Raw genomic sequence first — 22,378 nt, forward strand, 5'->3', positions numbered from 1 at the left:
AAAAGTATTTTGTAGAAATGATCACTAGATGTTTTCCTACCAAAATTGCTTAAGCCATTCTGTTTCGTTAAAAAACATGGCCGCCAGGGGAGTGGGGCTTATTTTCCCTATATGACTATATTGTAAATTTCAAAAATCTTCTTCTCTGAAACCTGAAGACCTAGAGCTTAGATATTTGTTATGTGGAATTGTCTAGTTGACTTTTACCAAGATTGTTCAAATTATAATCCCAGGGTCAATATTGGTCCCGCCCTGTGGTTCCTTGAATTTACATAAAGTTCTAAAGGAAAAACCTAAAAAAAATGTACTTCCCTGGAACTGAGAGGCACAGAGCTTAGATATTTTACATGTGGCATTGTCTAGTGGTCCTTTACTAAGATTGTTCAAATCGTGATCCAGGGTCTATTTAAAGCCCCGCCCTGGGACCGTTTAGCTTTTATATGAGTTCTATCGGAAAAATACTTAAAAATTGTCTGATCATATCTCCTAGACTGTTTAATCATAATTGGCCATTATGGCCCTCTTGGTTATGATAAAGAACAATACATTTGTTTTTATATCAGTTTTCCCACTCATTTAAAAATGAAATTTTGTTTTTAGTAAGATGATTGGTATTGATAGATACAAAAAGCAATTAACATTTGTAGACAATGTTGAATGCAACCTCGGCACAAGTTATAACAGTTACTGCCAAAATTGCTGAAGCCATTCTATTTCATTTTAAAAAGCATGGCTACCAGGGGATGGGGTTTATTTTCCCTATATAGCTGTTTTGTAAATTTCAAAAGTCTTCTCAAAAACGACTGGGAAGATTTACACCAAACTTCACAGAAATGGTCCTTGGGTGGTCCACTTTCAAAATTGCCCAAAGAATTAAATTCCATTCAAAACTGTGGTTGCCATGGCAACTGAAAGGAAAAATCTTTAAAAATCTTCTCAGAAACTGTCAGCCGGATTTCAAAAGTATTTTGTAGAAATGATCACTAGGTGTCTTCCTACCAGAATTGCTTAAGCCATTCTGTTTTGTTAAAAAACATGGCCGCCAGGGGAGTGGGGCTTATTTTTCCAATATGACTTTATTGTAAATTTCAAAAATCTTCTTCTCTGAAACCTGAAGACCTAGAGCTTAGACATTTGGTATGTGCCATTGTCTAGTAGACTTTTACCAAGATTTTTCAAGTTATGATCCCAGGGTCAATATTGGTCCCGCCCTGTGGTTCCTAGAATTTACATAAGAGTTCTATAGAAAAAACCTAAAAAAAATGTACTTTTCAGGAACTGAGAGGCACAGAGCTTAGATATTTTACATGTGGCATTGTCTAGTGGTCCTTTACTAAGATTCTTCAAATCATGACCAAGGGTCCATTTAAAGCCCCACCCTGGGGCCATTTAGATTTTATATGAGTTCTATTGGAAAAAGTACTTCAAAAATTATCTGATCATATCTCCTAGACTGTTTAGTTATAATTACCTGATGACCCCAAGTAATTAGGGGTCACTTGACTGTGACCTTGACCTACTGACCTACTTTCTTGTTTTTTAAGATACAGCCTTGAAATTTTGGAGGACTTATACAATTCTGCACACAGATCATAAAACTGACTTTCAGTGACTATGAATGTGACCTACTGACCTACTTCCTAATATTTTAGCATCAGTTTGACATTTTAAACATGTTCACACATCTGGGAAAAGATTTCTATTTGACTTTCTTACCTGATCTCCAAACTTGTCTATGTAGCTCATATTACTCAGGTGAGCGATCCAGATCATCATGACCCTCTTGTTTAAGTAAATATTATAACATGAAATCATTTATATTTGTGATTAACTAATTTTTGTAGTTTTGTGGAACCCATGAAATGATATATATATAAAGAAATAGCTTGTTAACACTTTAGAGGCCAAATTTATGACTGTATCTTCATGAAACTTGGTCAGAATGTTAATCTTGATGATCTCAAGGTCCATTTTGAATCTGGGTCATGTATAATCAAAAACTAGGTCACCAGGTCAAATCAAAGGAAAGCTAGTTAACACTCTTGAGGCCACATTTATAACCATATTTTAATGAAACATAGTCAGACTTAATCTTGATGATCTATAGGTCAAGTTCAAATCTAGGTCAAGGTCAAGGTCAAATACCAGGCCTTCATGGCCCTCTTGTTTACAGTACTATAGCAGTGTACATGTTCAGTATCATGTCAGGCATTTGCTGAGTTTACTTTGGTACAGAAGTGTACAAGTTCCTTATCATGTCAGGCATCTGCTGTGTTTACTGTGGTATAGCAGTGTACAAATTCCGTATCATGCCAGGCATCTGCTGTGTTTACTGTCCTATAGCAGTGTACAAATTCCGTATCATGCCAGGCATCTGCTGTGTTTACTGTCCTATAGCAGTGTACAAATTCCGTATCATGCCAGGCATCTGCTGTGTTTACTGTCCTATAGCAGTGTACAAATTCCGTATCATGCCAGGCATCTGCTGTGTTTACTGTCCTATAGCAGTGTACAAGTGCCATATCATGCCAGGCATCTGCTGTGTTTACTGTGGTATAGCAGTGTACAAGTGCCATATCATGCAAGGCATTTGCTGTGTTTACTGTAATATGGCAGTGTACAAGTTCCTGATCATGCCAGGCATTTGCTGTGTTTACTGTAATATGGCAGTGTACAAGTTCCTTATCATGCTAGGCATTTGCTGTGTTTACTGTAATATGGCAGTGTACAAGTTCCTTATCATGCTAGGCATTTGCTGTGTTTACTGTAATATGGCAGTGTACATGTTCCTTATCATGCTAGGCATTTGCTGTGTTTACTGTAATATGGCAGTGAACGCATTTGCTGTGTTTACTGTACTATGGCAGTGAACACGTTCCTTATCATGCCAGGCATTTGCTGTGTTTACTGTAATATGGCAGTGTACAAGTTCCTTATCATGCCAGGCATTTGCTGTGTTTACTGTAATATGGCAGTGTACAAGTTCCTTATCATGCCAGACATTTGCTGTGTTTACTGTACTATAGCAGTGTACAAGTTCCTTATCATGCCAGACATTTGCTGTGTTTACTGTGGTATAGCAGTGTACAAGTTCATATCATGCCAGGCATTTGCTGTGTTTACTGTGGTATAGCAGTGTACAAGTTCCTTATCATGCCAGGAATTTGCTGTGTTTACTGTGGTATAGCAGTGTACAAATTCCTTATCATGCCAGGCATTTGCTGTGTTTACTGTAGTATGGCAGTGTACAAGTTCCTTATCATGCCAGGCATTTGCTGTGTTTACTGTAATATGGCAGTGTACAAGTTCCTTATCATGCCAGGCATTTGCTGTGTTTACTGTAATATGGCAGTGTACATGTTCCTTATCATGCTAGGCATTTGCTGTGTTTACTGTAATATGGCAGTGTACATGTTCCTTATCATGCTAGGCATTTGCTGTGTTTACTGTAATATGTCAGTGAATGCATTTGCTGTGTTTACTGTACTATGGCAGTGAACACGTTCCTTATCATGCCAGGCATTTGCTGTGTTTACTGTAATATGGCAGTGTACAAGTTCCTTATCATGCCAAGCATTTGCTGTGTTTACTGTAATATGGCAGTGTACAAGTTCCTTATCATGCCAGACATTTGCTGTGTTTACTGTTGTATAGCAGTGTACAAGTTCCTTATCATGCTAGGCATTTGCTGTTTTTAGCTTGACTATTCGAAGAATAGGGGAGCTATCCTACTCGCCCCGGCGTCGGCGTCAGCGTCAGCGTCACACAAATGTTAAAGTTTGTGTACCACCCCTAATTTTTTTTAAAGTCCATTGAGATATTGCTTTCATATTTTGCATACTTGTTTACCATCATGACCCCAGTCTGTAAAAAAGAGGAGGCATCTCTATCAAGCATTTTGATTGAATTATGGCCCCTTTTCGACTTAGAATAAATGTTAAAGTTTGCGTACCATCCCAAATATTTTCAAAGTCCATTGAGATATTGCTTTTATATTTTGATTACTTGTTTACCATCGTGACCCCAGTCTGTAAAAAGGAGGAGGCAACTCTATCAAGGATTTTGACTGAATTATAGCCCCTTTTCGACTTAGAATAAATGTTAAAGTTTGCATACCACCCCAAATATTTTCAGAGTCCATTGAGATATTGCTTTCATATTTTGCATACTTGTTTACCATCATGACCCCAGTCTGTAAAAAGGAGGAGGCAACTCTATCAAGCATTTTGACTGAATTATGGCCCCTTTTCGACTTAGAATATGCTTATTGTAATGTAGTTTTACTCATTGCTTATATTATACTATCAAGCACTGAGAATAGTCGAGCGCGCTGTCCACTGACAGCTCTTTTTACTGTAATGTGGCAGTGTACAAATTCCATATCATGCCAGGCATTTGCTGTGTTTACTGTCGTATAGCAGTGTACAAATTCCGTATCATGCCAGGCATTTGCTGTTTTTACTTTACTGTCGTATAGCAGTGTACAAATTCTGTATCATGCCAGGCATTTGCTGTTTTTACTGTAGTATAGCAGTGTACAAATTCCATATCATGCCAGGCATTTGCTGTTTTTACTGTAGTATAGCAGTGTAAAAGTTCAGTATCATGCCAGGCATTTCCCGACTGTTTACTGAAGTAAAGGTTGGATACACGAGTTACTTTTTCTGGAGCATTACTTCTTCATGCATGGAGGGATTTTGATGTAACTTGACACAATTGTGCACCATCATGAGATGGAGTGTCATGCGCAAAAACCGGGTGCCTAGTTTAGAATTACTTTCCTTAGTTGTAACTATAAATAGGTTATGTTGTAATTTTTTAGCTCGACTATACGAAGTATAAGGAGAGCTATCCTACTTGACCCGGCGTCGGTGTCTTTCCGTGTCCCCACCTTGGTTAATTTTTTTTTACACTTTCTCTTTTTTCAACTTACCTCTGTAATTACTTGATGGATTTGATTCAAACTTGAAATACTTATTCCTCATCATCATCCACATCATCTGACATAAGGGCCATAACTCTGGCACCAATATTTCATGAATTATCCCCCCTTTTCACTTAGATTTTCAGGTTAAAGTTTTGATGCACTTTCAATCTATCTCTGTTATTACTGAATGGATTTGATTCAAACTTAAAATAGTTGTTCAACATCATCACCCACATCATATGACACAAGGTGCATAACTCTGGCACCATTTTTCATGGATTATTCCCTTTTTTACTTAGAATTTCAGGTTAAAGTTTTATGCACTTTCACTCTGTCTCTGTTATTACTGAATGGATTTGATTCAGACTTAAAATAGTTGTTCAGCATCATCACCCACACCATATGATGCAAGGTGCACAACTCTGGCACCAATTTTTCATTAATTATTCCCCCTTTTTACTTAGAATTTAGGTTAAAGTTTTGATGCACTTTCACTCTGTCTCTGTTATTACTGAATGGATTTGATTCAAACTTAAAATAGTTGTTCAACATCATCACCCACACCATATGACACAAGCTGCATAACTCTGGCACCAATATTTAATGAATGATGCCCCTTTTTGCTTAGGATATACTTATATAGTGTTTTGATACATTTTATCTTTACCTCTCTTATTACTTTAAGTTGATATTTTTGACATAGACTCAGGCTATTGTGCAATATCTTCTCTGACAATTGGAGTCATTAAACACTCCAGTGACAGCTCTAGTTTCCTCAGATGTGCCTAGTTTCACTATCCAGCATCGAAATAGTCGAGCGCGCTGTCTCCTGTGACAGCTCTTGTTTATTATTGATGGTAGGGAAAAATTGAGACCACTTTTCTGTAGTACAGCATGTATATAATGCATCCAATTTTGAAGTGTATTTTGAGTAAGAATTTTTATGTGGACTTAGAATTTAAAAAAAATAAAATTTATTATTAACTTCCCGTAATTGTTACTATAAGTAATTTATATAACTTTTTTATAATTGTCCGTAGGAAAAAACCAAGACCACTTTTCTGTGGTACAACATAGCTGTTACTTTCAAAGTTTAGGTGTATTTTAAGGTATCTTTACCTGGTAAGGAGTTTTTTTGTGGACTTAGAAAAACAAAAGAATTACAATAATTACTACACAACCACAGAATTAAAATTCCATTATTTTGCAAATACAGGTGCTAGTGTAAAGAACTTTGCTATGACAGGCGTATATTGTAACAATCTGGCACTCTTGTAATGCATACTTCTGACTAAGTCAAAGGCCACAACTGGTTTGATTGTGTGAGATCCAAATGCACAAATTCCCATGCTAAATAATTATCCTGTTAATCTAAAACTTTTCACAGGCATTGTCTCTCATCTGTAATTGATTTACACTATTTTTTACAGCTGGACAGCAGTGTGTAACATTTTGCTGTCTACATCAAATCTTACAGAAATATCTTAAGAAGAGCTATTGGTAAAAATGGTAGGATCTAGTAAGAAGTTTTAGGAGCTTACAGCTTTTTTACATCATTCATCCTGGAAAAATATTCAAATGAACCATAAGTGCCATTGTGTCCCTCTTGCAACAAAAACATTGTGAACCTGTAAAATCTAAGAGTGAATTTTTTTCTTATTGCAGGATGAGATAGAAACTGCATATAATTCGAAGTCTAAACATTATGCCGCTCAGATTCTGCACAGTCACCTGATAAAAAAACCTGATGGATTTCATCAGCTTATTTCAGCACTGAGACATGACGATGTTGGCTGTACGGAACTTGCAGATCGTCTTAATCCAAATCATACAGTTGATTATGATAAAAGAGGTAATACTAGATTTTGTTTTCTTTTTGTTAGTTTAAGATAACACCAACACAATAGTAGGTCATATGGCGACATTCCAGCTTTTGATGGTGGAGGAAGATCCCAGGTGCCCTTTGGGCATTACTGTTCCCCACCTTTTTCGAAAAAAAAGGAGGACATAGAAATAGGCTGCGTCCTTCCATCTGTCCGTCACACTTCGTTTCCGGGCCGTAACTCTGCCATCCATGAAGGGATTTTGAAATAAGTTGGCATAAATTTGCAAGGCCTAGACCCCTAGCTCCAAGGTCAAGGTCACACTAAGAGGTCAAAGGTTAACAGGGCTTGTTTCCTGTCCGGTCCATAACTCTGCCATTCATAAAGGGATTTTGAAATTACTTAGCACAAATGTTTGCCATAATGAGACGACGTGTCATGCACAAGTCCCAGACCCTTAGCTCCAAGTTCAAGGTCACACTTTGAGGTCAAAGGTTAACAGGGTCTGTTTTGTGTCTGGTCCATAACTGTGCCATTCATGAAGGGATTATGAAATTGCTTGGCACAAATGTTCCCCATAATGACACGTGTCGTGCGCAGGACCCAGACCCCTAGCTATACTGTCAAGGTCACTCTTAGAGGTTAAATGTTAACATGATCTGTTTCTTGTCTGGTCCATAACTCTGCCATTCATCAAGGGAATTTGAAATAACTTGGCACAAATGTTCCCTATAATGAGTTGATGTGTCATAGGCAAGATCCGGACCCCTAGCTCCAAGGTCACCTTTAGAGATAAATCATTTTTATACGCCCGTTTGAAAAAACGGGACGTATAATGGGAACGCCCCTGGCGGGCGGGCGGCGTCCACAGACTTTGTCCGGAGCATATCTTCTTCGTGCATGAAGGGATTTTGATGAAACTTGGCACAGTTGTTCACCATCATGAGACGGAGTGTCATGCGCAAAAACCAGGTCCCTAGGTCTAAGGTCAAGGTCACACTTAGAGATCAAAGGTCAAATTCAAGAATGACTTTGTCCGGAGCATATCTTCTTCATGCATGGAGGGATTTTGATGAAAGTTGGCACAATTGTTCACCACCACGAGGCGGAGTGTCATGCGCAAGAACTAGGTCCCTAGGTCTAAGGTCAAGGTCACACTTAGAGGTCAACAGATACAAGAATGAAAACCTTGTCCGGAGCATTTCTTCTTCATGCTTAGAGGGATTTTGATATAACTTTGCACAAATGTTCATCACCACGAGGCGGAGTGTCATGCGCAAGAACCAGGTCCCTAGGTCAAAGGTCAAGGTCACACTTAGAGGCCAAAGGTCAGATACAAGAATGACTTTGTCCGAAGCATTTCTTCTTCATGCATGGAGGGATTTTGATGTAACTTGGCACAATTATACACCATCATGAGAGGAAGTGTCATGCGCAGTTCCCTTCTTTAGAATTACTTCCCTTTGTTGTTACTATAAATAGCTTATATTGTAACTTTTTCATTACTAGTCGTAGGGAAAAATCGAGACCACTTTTCTGTAGTACAACATGCTTGCTACATCCAATTATGAGGTGTATTTTGACCAATCTCTACCTGGTAAAGATTTTTGTGTGGACTTGCAATTTTTTTTTGGATTTTTTTTTTTTTTTTTTTTTTTTTTTAAGATTATCTTCCCTTAGTTGTTACTATAAATAACTTATATTGTAACTTTTTTATAATTGACCGTAGGGAAAAAACAAGACCACTTTTCTGTGGTTCAACATAGATGTTACTTTCAAATTTTAGGTGTATTTTAATGTATCTCTACCTTGTAAGGAGTTTTTTGTGGACTTAGAAAAACAAATGACTTACAATGATTACTAAACAACCACAAAATTAAAATTCCATTTGCAAATACAGGTGCTAGAGTAAAGAAATTTGCTGTGACGGGCGTATATTGTGACATTCTTGCACTCTTGTTGATGGTCTGTAATTATGTCTCCCACCACACAGTGGTGTGGGAAACATATTGATTTACTCCAGTCTGTGTGTCCATGTGTCTGTCACAAAGCTTGTCTGCACTCTAAGTCGAACATTTTTCATTCGATCTTCACCAAACTTGAACAAAATATGTTTGTCCATAAGACCCTGGCCAAGTTGAATAACTAGCCAAATCAATCCAGGCATATTGGAGTTACGGCCCTTAAATTATCAAATATCGGCCTTTTTACTCTTGTCCGCACTCTTAAGTCAAACATTTCTCATTCGATCTTCACTAAACTTCACCAAAATATGTTTGACCATAAGTCCTCAGCCAAGTTTGATAACTAGCCTAATCGGTTCAGGCATTTGGAGTTATGGCCCTTGAATTACTGAAAATTGGCCTTTTTGCTCTTGTCCGCACTCTTAAGTCGAACATTTCTCATCTGATCTTCACTAAACTTGAACAAAATGTGTTTGACCATAAGACCGCGGCCTAGTTTGATATATCGGTCGAGGCATTTTGTAGTTGCGGCCCTTTAATTACCGAAAATAGGCTTTTTTGCTCTTGTCAGCACTCTTAAGTTGAACATTTCTCATCTTATCTTCACCTAACTTCAACAGATTGTGTTTGACATAAGACCTCTGCCAAGTTCGATAATGAGCCAAATCGGTCTAGGCATTTTGGAGTTCTGGCCCTTGAGTTGTAGTGAGTAAACAGTATATAAAGACAGACTTGCTATTTGGATGATTAGGCAGTTATGGGAGACATTCGCTTTTGTCAAAAGCAGCTCTAGTTTTTTTTATGTTTTTGTATATATTTAAATAATTTGGCAAAAATATTCACCATTACAAGAGATTATGTCATGTGCAAAGGTTAAGGTCACATGCACTCTTGTTAACTTCATTTTTTTGTTTGAACCTTTAATTATCTCCCTTTTCAGCTTTTTATACGCCCGTTTGAAAAACGGGACGTATTATGGGAACGCACCTGGCGGGCGGGCGGGCGGCGTCCACAGACCTTGTCCGGAGCATATCTTCTACATGCATGGAGGGATTTTGATGAAACTTGGCACAGTTGTTCACCATCATGAGACGGAGTGTCATGCGCAACAACCAGGTCCCTAGGTCTAAGGTCAAGGTCACACTTAGAGGTCAAAGGTCAAATTCAAGAATGACTTTGTCCGGAGCTTATCTTCTTCATGCATGGAGGGATTTTGATGAAAGTTGGCACAATTGTTCATCATCATGAGACAGAGTGTCATGCACAAAAACCAGGTCCCTAGGTCTAAGGTCAAGGTCACACTTAGAGGCCAAAGGATACAAGAATGAAAAATTCAAGAATGACTTTGTCTGGGGCTTAAAATAAAATTAAGTTTGTTTGACCTTTACCGACCGACCCGAAAAAATTGCCCCGACTCAAATAATTTTATTGCATTCCAGAGAAAAAAAATATTTTTATTTTCATAACAGTGACAGTATTACGGCATTTGACAGGCGAGTGGTGGGAAATTTGATTATCTGTGAAAATATATTATGAACTGACTTAATTGTTGATTTCAAAATGTCTTTAATCAGAGATCGTTTTGAAATGCATTTGTTCGAAGTGAGAAAATCTCAGTTTCCGAATTTCAAGAATTTGACACAAACGTAAATGTTTTGAAATATGACAAGCTAGATAGTTTTAATATTTTAATTTTGTAATGCCAGAACAAAGAGGTATAATAATAAAAATCTTATACTTCTTTTGCCAGGACAGTGGCATAATAAATGTCTGATGTCGGGGAAACCCAATCTTGTTTCTGTTCTTAGTAACATGACCAATACGTGCAAGTAGCTTAAAGCTAAAAAATCATCACTTTTGCTTGCATACTGCCATAACCGTTGTAAAAACCTTCTAAAACTCATAAAAAGCTATTGAATTAAGCATCAAACACTTGTTGAAAATAAGCTGTAATTCAGTAGTGTGTTTAGATGCCAAATATTTTCCCGACTATATCGTTTTGTACTTTTAAGCGCAGATGTAGTGAAAACATTTTTGATATATATATATATATATATATAAAGAAAAAGTATAGACATGAAAGATACTACTTTGCCTTATGTGCAAATTAAGTCTGTGCCCATATTGTGTGTGCATGAATAGGGCTAGGGGTTTATTACAAGCATACATTTAACAGAGCATCTTCCAAGATTATCTACAAGCAATAGGTATTAATAAATAGACTTCAATTTTTATTATTACTGAGACAACAAACATTAAAAAAAAACTAAAATATAATAAAATTATTTACCTACCTACCTACCCACTGTAAAAATACTGGGTCGGTAAAGGTCAAACAAACTTAATTTTAATTTAGGCCTGGAGCATATCTTCTTCATTCATGGAAGGATTTTGATGTAGCTTGGCACAGTTGTTCACCATAATGAGACGGAGTGTCATGCGCAAGAACCAGGTCCCTAGGTCTAAGGTCAAGGTCACACTTAGAGGTCAAAGGATACAAGAATGAAAACTTTGTCCGGAGCATATCTTCTTCATGCATGAAAGGACTTTGACGTAGCTTGGCACAATTGTTCACCATCATGAGATGGAGTGTCATGCGCAAGAACCAGGTCCCTAGGGGTAAGGTCAAGGTCACACTTAGAGGTCAAGGATACAAGAATGAAAACTTTGTCCGGAGCATTTCTTCTTCATGCATTGAGGGATTTTGATACAACTTGGCACAAATGTTCACCATGCGCAAGAACCAGGTCCCTAGGTCTAAGGTCAAGGTCACACTTAGAGGCCAAAGGTCAGATACAAGAATGACTTTGTCCGGAGCATTTCTTTTTCATGCATGGAGGGATTTGATGTAACTTGGCACAATTGTACACCATCATGAGACGGAGTGTCATGCACTGGTCCCTTCTTTTGAATTACTTCCCTTTGCTGTTACTATAAATAGCTTATATTGTAACTTTTTCATTACAAGTCGTAGGGAAAAATCGAGACCACTTTTCTGTAGTACAACATGCATGTTGCATCCAATTCTGAGGTGTATTTTGAGCTATCTCTACCTGGTAAGGATTTTTGTATGGACTTGTAATTTTTTTTTCTTGAGTTGTTACTACAAATAACTTACATTGTAACTTTTTTAAAATTGACCATAGGGATAAACCAAGACCACTTTTCTGTGGTACAACATTGATGTTACTTTCAAATTTTGGGTGTATATTAAGGTATCTCTACCTGGTAAGGATTTTTTTTTGTGGACTTAAAAAAATAAAAGAATTACAATAATTTCTAAAAAAGAAAAAAACAAACATTGTAAACAACTAGAAAATTAAAATTCCATTTGCAAATACAGGTGCTAGTGTAAAGAAATTTGCTGTGACGGGCGTATATTGTGACATTCTGGCACTCTTGTTGAGCTTTTGTGACCGCTTGATGTCCATTGTACGTCCGTCATCTATTTCTAAAAAAATCTTCTTCAAAACTACTGGGCAGATTTACACCAACCTGCACTGAAATTATCCTTGAGTGGCCCCCTTTTAAAACTGCCCAATAAATTAAAATCCATGCAGAACTTTTGTTGTCATGGCAACTGAAAGGAAAATCTTTAAAAATCTTCTTCTCAGAAACTGTCACCCAGATTTAAAATATATTGTGTAGAAATGATATCTACCAAAATTGCTCAAGTCGTTCTATTTCGGTAAAAAACACGGCCACCAGGGATCAGGGGCATATTTTCCTCATATGGCTATATTGTAAATTTTCAAAAATCTTCTTCAAAACAACTGGGCAGATTTACACCAAACTTCACAGGAATGATCCTTCGGTGGTACCCTTTCAAAATTACCCAAAGAATTAAAATCCATGCAGAACTGTGGTTGCCATGGCAACCGAAAGAAAAAACTTTAAAAATCTTGTCGACATACTTTGACCTAACAAACTAACCATTTGGTAGAATTTCATTAAACTTCTTTCATTTTTAGCTCACCTGAGCATGAAGTGCTCAAGGTGAGCTTTTGTGATCACCCTGTTTCTGTCATCCATCTTTGTCAGTCGTCCGTCATCAACAATTTGACTGTTAACACTCTAGAGGTCACAATTTTGGCCTAATCTTAATGAAACTTGGTCAGAATGTTACCCTCAATAAAATCTTGGACGAGTTCGATTTTGGGTCATCTGGGATCAAAAACTAGGTCGCCAGGTCAAATCAAAGGAAAAGCTTGTTAACACTCTAGAGGTCACAATTTTGGCCCAATCTTAATGAAACTTGGTCAGAATGTTACCCTTAATAACATCTTGGACAAGTTTGATATTGGGTCATTTGGGGTCAAATACTAGGTCACCAGGTCAAATCAAAGGAAAAGCTTGTTAACACTTTAGAGGTCACAATTTTGGCCCAATCTTAATGAAACTTGGTCAGAATGTTACCCTTAATAAAATCTTGAAAGTGTTTGATATTGGGTCATCTGGGATCAAATACTAGGTCACCAGGTCAAATCAAAGGAAAAGCTTGTTAACACTCTAGAGGCCACATTTATAACTGTATCTTCTTGAAACTTGGTCAGAATGTTACTCACGATGATCTCAAAGTCCAGTATGAATCTAGGTCATGTAGGGTCAAAAACTATGTCACCAGGTCAAATCAAAGGAAAAGCTTGTTAACACTGTAGAGGCCACATTTATTACCTTATCTTAATGAAACTTGGTCAGAATGTTAATCTTGATGATTTATAGGCCATGTTTAAATCTGGGTCATGTGGGATCAAAAACTAGGTTACCGGGTCAAATCAAAGGAAAAGTTAATTAACACCCTAGAGGCCACATTAATGACTATATCTTCATGAAACTTAGTCAGAATGTTATTCTTGATGATCTTTAGGTCAAGTTCAAATCTGGGTCATATGGGTCAAAAACTAGGTCACCAGGTCAAATTAAAGGAAAAGTTAGTTAACACTTTAGAGGCCACATTTATGACCATATCTTAATGAAACTATCTTGATGATCTTTAGGTCAGTAGGTCAGGTGAGTGATACAGGGCCTTCATGGCCCTCTTGTTTTCCATGAACATTTATTATCAACACATGAAGTTGTGTACCCACATCTGGTCCCCCCCACCGCCTTGGTCCCCGCCCCCACTTCCCCCCCCCCCCCCCCCATTTTTTAGCTCACCTGAGCACGAAGTGCTCAAAGGTGAGCTTTTGTGATCACTCTGCGTCCGTCGTCCGTCGTCAACAATTTGACTGTTAACACTCTAGAGGTTACAATTTTGGCCCAATCTTAATGAAACTTGGTCAGAATGTTACCCTCAATAAAATCTTGGACGAGTTTGATATTGGGTCATCTGGGGTCAAAAACTAGGTCACCAGGTCAAACAAGTGAATGAAGTATTGCCATGCAATACAAAGTCCCCTACTGGAAGGCACCTAATTTTCCCTACTGCAGTATAACATAATAAACTGATATCTGTCAATGATGTATAAACAATATTGTACTATATATACAATACAATATAATATAACAAAGCATTAAAGTCTTGGATTAAAATTTGCATATATAAAAACGTACAGTTGTTTTCATTTGGAATTTTTTTGGCCTGTTATACAAAAAGTTATCATAAAAGTTATTTATAGTAACAACAAAGTGATATTAATACAAGTACACAAGAAAATCTTTACCAGGTAGAGGTAGATCAAAATACACCTAAATATTGGATGTAACATGCATGTTGTACCACAGAAAACTGGTCACGATTTTTCCCTACGGCCAGTAATTAAAAAGTTACAATGTAATCTATTTATAGTAACAACAAAGGGACGTAATTCTAAAAAGGTGTGCCACATGGTGGTGAACATTTGTGCCAAGTTACATCAAAATCTCTCCATGCATGAAGAAGAAATGCTCTGGACAAAGTCATTCTTGAATTTGATCTTTTACCTCTAATTATGACCTTGACCTTAGACCTAGCGACCTGGTTATGGCCCAAGACAATTTGTCTCATGGTGGTGAACATTTATGCCAAGTTACATTAAAATCCCTCCATGCATAAAGAAGAAATGCTGCAGACAAAGTCATTCTTGAATTAGACATTTGACCTCTAAGTATGACCTTGACCTTTGAGCAAGGGCTCCGGGATTTGCGCATGACACGTTGTCTCATCATGGAGAACATCTGTACCAAGTAATATTGAAATCCCTTAATGAATGACAGAGTTATGGACCGGACACGAAACAGACTCTGTTCATGCCATGTTAACATCTGACTACTAAGTGTGACCTTGACCTTTGAGCTAGGGGTCTGAAAGTTGTGCATGACACATCGTCTTATTATGACGTACAATTTTGCCAATTGATATTAAAATCCCTTCATGGATGAGAGAGTTATGGACCGGACAGGAAAAAAGCCCTGTTGACCTTTGACCTCCAATTGTGAACTTGACCTTTGAGTTAGGGGTGCGGGTTTTGCGCATGACACGTCGTCACATCATGGGGAACATTTGTGTCAAGTAATAATAAAATCCCTTCATGGATGAAAGAGTTATAGACCGGACACGAAACAGACCCTGTTCATGCCATGTTAACATTTGAATACTAAGTGTGACCTTGACCTTTGAGCTAGGGGTCGGAGAGTTGTGCATGACACATCGTCTTATTATGAGGTACAATTGTGCCAAGTGATATTAAAATCCCTTCATGGATGGGAGAGTTATGGACCGGACAGGAAAAAAGCCCTGTTGACCTTTGACCTCCAATTGTGACCTTGACCTTTAAGCTAGGGTTCTGGGTTTTGCACATGACATGTCGTCTCATCATGGGGAACATTTGTGCCAACTAATAATAAAATCCCTTCATGGATAAAAGAATTATGGACAGGACACGAAATTGCGGACAGACGGAATGACAGAATGACGGAAAAGTGCATTCCTATAGTCCCCAAAACTGGTTTTCAAGGAAAAGCTTGTTAACACTATAGAGGTCACAATTTTGGCCCAATCTTAATGAAACTTGGTCAGAATGTTACCCTCAATAAAATCTTGGATGAGTTGGATATTGGATCATCTGGGGTCAAAAACTAGGTCACCAGGTCAAATCAAAGGAAAAGCTTGTTAACACTATAGAGGTCACAATTTTGGCTCAATCTTAATGAAACTTGGTCAGAATGTTACCCTCAATAAAATCTTGGACGAGTTCGATTTTGGGTCATCTGGGATCAAAAACTAGGTCGCCAGGTCAAATCAAAGGAAAACCTTGTTAACACTCTAGAGGTCACAATTTTGGCCCAATCTTATAGAAACTTGGTCAGAATATTACCCTCAATAACATCTTGACCAGTTCGATATTGGGTCATCTGGGGTCAAAAACTAGGTCACCAGGTCAAATCAAAGGAAAACCTTGTTAACACTCTAGAGGTCACACTTTTGGCCCAATCTTAATGAAACTTGGTCAGAATGTTACCCTCAATAAAATCTTGGACGAGTTTGATATTGGGTCATCTGGGGTCAAAAACTATGTCACCAGGTCAAATCAATGGAAAAGCATTTTAACACTCTAGATGTCACACTTTTGGCCCAATCTAAATGAAACTTGGTCAGAATGTTACCCTCAATAAAATCTTGGACGAGTTTGATATTGGATCATCTGGGGTCAAAAACTAGGTCACCAGGTCAAATAAAAAAAAAAGCATTTTAACACTCTAGAGGTCACAGTTTTGGCCCAATCTTAATGAAACTTCGTCAGAATGTTACCCTTAATAAAATCTTGGACGAGTTTGATATTGGGTTATCTTGGGTCAAAAACTAGGTCGCCAGGTCAAATCAAAGGAAAAGCTTGTTAACACTTTAGAGGTCACATTTTTGGCCTAATCTTAATGAAACTTGGTCAGAATGTTACCCTGAATAAAATCTTGGACGAGTTTAATATTGGGTTATCTGAGGTCAAAAACTAGGTCATCAGGTCAAATCAAAGGAAAAGCATGTTAACACTGTAGAGGCCATATTTATGACTATATCTTCATGAAACTTGGTCAGAATGTTAAACTTGGTGATCTTTAGGACAAGTTTGAATATAGGTCATGTCGGTTCAAAAACTAGGTCACGGGGTCAAATCAAAGGAAAAGCTAGTTAACATTTTAGAGGCCACATTTATGACCATATCTTAATGAAACATGGTCAGAATGTTAATCTAGGTCAGGTGGGGTCAGAAACTAGGTCACTAGATCAAATCAAAGGAAAAGTTTGTTAACACTCTAGAGGCCACATTTTTGGCCTAATCTTAATGAAACTTGGTCAGAATGGTACCCTGAATAAAATCTTGGACGAGTTCAATATTGGCTTATCAGGTCAAATCAAAGGAAAAGCTTGTTAACACTGTAGAGGCCACATTTATGACTGTATCTTTATAAAACTTGGTCAGAATGTTAATATTGATGATCTTAAGGTCCAGTTTCAATCTAAGTCATGTAGGACCAAAAACTAGGTCACCCGATCAAATCAAAGGAAAAGCTAGTTTACACTTTAGAGGCCACATTTATGACCATATCTTAATGAAAGTTGGTCAAAATGTAAATCTTGATGATCTATAGCTCAGGTTTAAATCTGGTTCATGTGGGGTCAAAAATAGGTCACCAGGTCAAATCAAAGGAAAAGCTTGTTAACACTCTAGAGGCCATATTTATGACTATATCTTCATGAAACTTAGTCAGAATGTTAAACTTGATGATCTTTAGGACAAGTTTGAATCTAGGTCATGTCGGGTCAAAAACTAGGTCACGGGGTCAAATCAAAGGAAAAGCTAGTTTACATTTTAGAGGCCACATTTATGACCATATATTAATGAAACTTGGTCAGAATGTTAATCTTGATGATCTTAAGGTCCAGTTTAAATCTGGGTCAGGTGGGGTCAGAAACTAGGTCATTAGATCAGATCAAAGGAAAAGCTTGTTAACACTCTAGAGGCCACATTTTTGACTGTATCTTCATGAAACTTAGTCAGAATGTTAAACTTGATGATCTTTAGGTCAAGTTCTAATCTGGGTCATGTCCGGTCAAAAACTAGGTCATGTGGTCAGATCAAAGGAATAGCTAGTTAACACTTTAGAGGCCACATTTATGACCATATCTTAATGAAACTTGGTCAGAATGTTAATCTTGATGATCTTTAGGTCAATAGGTCAGGTGCGCAATACAGAGCCTTCATGGCCCTCTTGTCTTTTTTTTAACCTTAAACCTTCAATGAATATTTATCATCATGCAAAGTTGTAACCCTCCCGCCACCACCCAGTCACCCCCCCCCCCACCCCACCCCTCCACACACCAACCCACCATTTTTGTGCCCCCCATGAATGGTGGGGGCATATAGATTTGGTCTTGTCCGTGTGTCCGTCCATCTGAAGCTCGTGACGCGCCTAGCTCAAAAAGTATTTGATATAAATTGATGAAACCTTGCATGAGTCTTTATCTTGATATGAACTTGTGCACCTACTATTTATCGTCTGGCGCCGCCCCCTATTTTTAGGGTTATGGCCCCTGAAATAGTCAAAAATGCACATTTTCACCTTGTGACACACCTAGCTCTAAAAGTATTTGATATAGATTCATGAAACCTTGCACGAGTCTTAATCATGATATGAACTTGCACACCTTCTATTTTTAGCTCACCTGAGCAAGAAGTGTTCAAAGGTGAGCTTTTGTGATCGCCCTGTGTCCGTCGTCGTCTGTCAGTCTGTCGTCGTCAACAATTTGACTATTAACACTCTAGAGGTCACAATTTTGGCCCAATCTTAATGAAACTTGTTCAGAATGTTACTCTTAATAAAATCTTGGACAATTTGATATTGGGTCATCTGGGGTCAAAAACTAGGTCACCAGGTCAAATCTAAGGAAAAGCTTGTTAACACTCTGGAGGTCACAATTTTGGCCCAATCTTAATGAAACTTCGTCAGAATGTTACCCTTAATAAAATCTTGGACGACTTTGATATTGGGTCATCTGGCTTCAAAAACTAGGTCACCAGGTCAAATGAAAAGAAAAGCTTGTTAACACTCTAAAGACCACATTTATGACTGTATCTTCATGACACTTGGTCAGAATGTTAATCTTGATGATCTCAAAGTCCAGTTCGAATCTGGGTCATGTAGGGTCAAAAACTAGGTCACCAGCTCAAATCAAAGGAAAAGCTAGTTAACACTTTAGAGGCCACATTTATGACCATATCTTAATGAAACTTGATCAGAATGTTAATCTTGATGATTCCTAGGTCAGGTGAGTGATACAGGGCCGTCATGGCCCTCTTGTTCAATTTGGTTTGCCCCCTATTTTCAGAGTTATGGCCCCTGAAAAAGTCAAAAATGTACATTTTCACCTTGTGATACTCAAAAAGTATTTCATAAAGATTAATTAAACCTTGTATGAGTCTTTATCATGATAGGAACTTGCGCATCTCCTTATTTTTGTCTGGCTCCGCCCCCCCATTTTCAGAGTTATGGACCCTGAAATAGTAAAAATGCATATTTCACCTTGTGATGCGCCTAGCTCAAACAGTATTTCATATAAATTGATTAAACCTTATATGAGTCTTTCTCATGATATGAACCTGCGCATCTCCTATTTTTGTCTGGCTTCCCCCCTAATTTAAGAGTTATGCACCTGAAATAGTCAAAAATGCATATTTTCACCTTTTGACGCACCTATCTCAAACAGAATATAATGTAAATGGTTGAAAACTTGCATAAGTCTTTATCATGATATAAACTTGCACACCTCTAATTTTTTGGCTGGCTCCACCCCCTATTTTTAAAGTTATGGCCCCTGAAATAGTAAAAAAATGCACATTTTCACCTAATTATGTGCCTAGCTCAGAAAGTGTTTAATGTAAATTCATGAAACCTTGCTTGTCTTTTTCATGCTGTGACCTTTCATACTTGGCATTCTTCTTGAGAATCTTTGCGCTTATTACAGAGTTATGGCCCTTGAAATAGTCGAAATAGTGGATTTTTTTGTTTGTGATGCTCATAGCTCAAAAATATATGGCCTAGAATAATCAATCCGTTCCAAAAAAGTTTGTATAGGCTAAATTCCATTAACACTGCAGACATTTGAATTATTGCCCCTTATTTGTGACAAATGTACAAGTTGGGGGGGGGGGGGGGCCACCCTGTGTCCTACAGAAACATTCTAGTTTTTCCGTTTTTATAGACGTGTTGAAAAACGGGACGTATTATGGGAACGCCCGGTTGGGCGGGCGGCGTCCACAGACTTTGTTCGGAGCATATCTTCTTCATGCATGGAGGGGTATTGATGAAACTTGGCTCAATTTTTCACCATCATAAGACGGAGTGTCATGCGCAAGAACCAGTCCCTAGGTCTAAAGTCAAGGTCACACTTAAAGGTTAAAGGTCAAACTCAAGAATGACTTTGTCTGGAGCATATATTCTTCATGCATGGAGGGATTTTAATTTAACTTAGCACAATTGTTCACCATCATAAGACGGAGTGTCATGTGCAAGAACCAGGTCCGTACATCTAAGGTCAAGGTCACACTTGGAGGTCAAAGGATAAAAGAATGAAAACTTTGTCCCGGGCTTTTCTTCTTTATGCATTGAGGGATTTTGATGAAACTTGGCACATTTGTTCACCATCATGAGACGGAGTGTCATGCACAAGAACCAGGTCCCTAGATCTAAGGTCAAGGTCACACTTGGAGGTCAAAGTATATAAAAATGAAAACTTTGTCCAAACCATATCTTCTTCTTGCATGGAGAGATTTTGATGTTACTTGGCACAAATGTACACCATCATGAGATGGAGTGTCATGCGCAGGTCCCCTCTTTAGAATTACTTCCCATTGTTTTACTATAAATAGCTTATATTGCAACTTTTTCATTACTAGTCGTAGGGAAAAAATCAAGACCACTTTTCTGTAGTACAACATGCATATTAATCCAATGTTGAGGTGTATTTTGACCTATCTCTACCGGGTTAGGATTTTTGTGTGGACATACAAAATGATTTAGGATTTTTTTATTGTTTTTTACTTCCCTTCATTGTAGCCTATATTGTAACTTTTTTTTATAATTGACCGTAGGAAAAAAACAAGACCACTTTTCTGTGGTACAACATAGATGTTACTTTCAAATTTTAAGTGTATTTTAAGGTATCTCAACTTGGTAAGGAGTTTCTTGTGGACTTAGAAAAACAAAAGAATTACAATAATTACTAAACAACTACAAAATTAAGATACCATTTGCAAATACAGGTGCTATTTGCTAATTTGCTGTGAAGGGCGTCCTTTTAAGTACAAATGTACTTGTTAACATCCTTAACTTTTTGCCAGATATATTTCTTGCAATTCCTCACCACAAACCCATTTGGCAGGTGATACCAATTCATGGAATTTGCTTGTTTTTGTTAGAAACTGGTAGACAAGATGATAGAAGACAGAGCCAATCAAGAAGTGACTATGTACCACATAGTAGTCCACCTGATGCAGAGGGCTGGCATGCTGGTCCACCAAGGGCAGTTGACGTGCAGACCAGGCCTGCCAATATGAATGGCAGACATTTCAGATCACAATACAAGTGTAATCTTAATACACCCTGGGATAAATTGCCACCTGGGGTAAAAACTATTCTGAGGAAATTTGATACCCGAGAGATAGATCATTTAGCTGAATTATTGGGTAAGTTTAAAATTTTTAGGATCTTTGGCTGTCAACCATGTTTGTCCATGAACATCTGGCTTGTTTATACTTCACTATTTCTGAAGCAATTTTAATCAAACTTGGACACAAGCTGGCCAGATCCTGACATGGGTTCCAGAGTTATGGCCTCTTACAGGGCCAAATTTTGCTATTTTTGGCTTGTGCAGTCATATAGAGATTTCATTTATGGTTTGATTTAATACAAACTTGGAAAATATCTGCAGCAACTATAAATTTTAGATTCCATGATGAATCTGTCAGATCCAATCATAGGTTCTGGAGTTATTTCATATCTGATTACCTACCCTGATTTTAATCAAAGTGAATTTGTATCAGTAAGTACTTACAGGACTCTTTTGAATTTCATTATTGTCGTTAGTTGGACTCAGACAATCAGGGTAGATAACTATAGACTGATTTTATTTCAAATTACCTACCTTTATTTAAACTTAAAATGGGTATATCTCCGTAACTAATGAAGATACTGATCTGAAATTTTATTTATGCCATCACATGAACTTGGACAGTCAGTGAAGATACATCTTGACTGAATTTATGACAAATTACCTCCCTTTATCTTTTATGTAAATGAATATGCAGCTTCTAATGAGATTGGTTTGAAACATTATTTATGTCTTCCATGGTAAGAAATTCCTACTTTTACTTACTTTTCTAATATATTGTTGTAAAGGCTTGTAAACTATATCTTCTACATGCATATACCAATGCATGATTACCTCCCCTGATTTTAATAAAAATGGAATTATCTCAATAAGTATTTATCTGACTTGAAATTTCATTATTGTCATTAGCTGGACTGAGACAATCTGGGTAGATAATTATGGAATAATTTTATGTCAAATTACCTCCCTTTGTTTCAAATTAAAATGGGTGTATTATAGTGGACACCACTTGACCCCTGATGGTTGACCTTTGTATTACAATACATAATGAGGCACAACCTATTATTGAAAATGAGTGTAC

At 37.6% G+C, this 22,378-nt stretch overlaps 1 protein-coding gene across 1 annotated transcript in view; it reads left to right on the forward strand.

The window, feature by feature from the left end:
* Positions 1 to 22,378, forward strand: part of LOC123547428 (uncharacterized) — a 59,489-nt gene that overhangs the window by 10,782 nt on the left and 26,329 nt on the right. Inside the window, exons 3-4 of the mRNA XM_045334532.2 lie at positions 6,593 to 6,779; positions 21,107 to 21,373. Of these exons, the coding sequence (XP_045190467.2) occupies positions 6,593 to 6,779; positions 21,107 to 21,373 (454 nt within the window). The remainder of the gene's footprint in view (positions 1 to 6,592; positions 6,780 to 21,106; positions 21,374 to 22,378) is intronic.

This window comes from Mercenaria mercenaria, chromosome 9 (assembly GCF_021730395.1).
Source record: "Mercenaria mercenaria strain notata chromosome 9, MADL_Memer_1, whole genome shotgun sequence".
Lineage (NCBI taxonomy): Eukaryota > Metazoa > Mollusca > Bivalvia > Venerida > Veneridae > Mercenaria > Mercenaria mercenaria.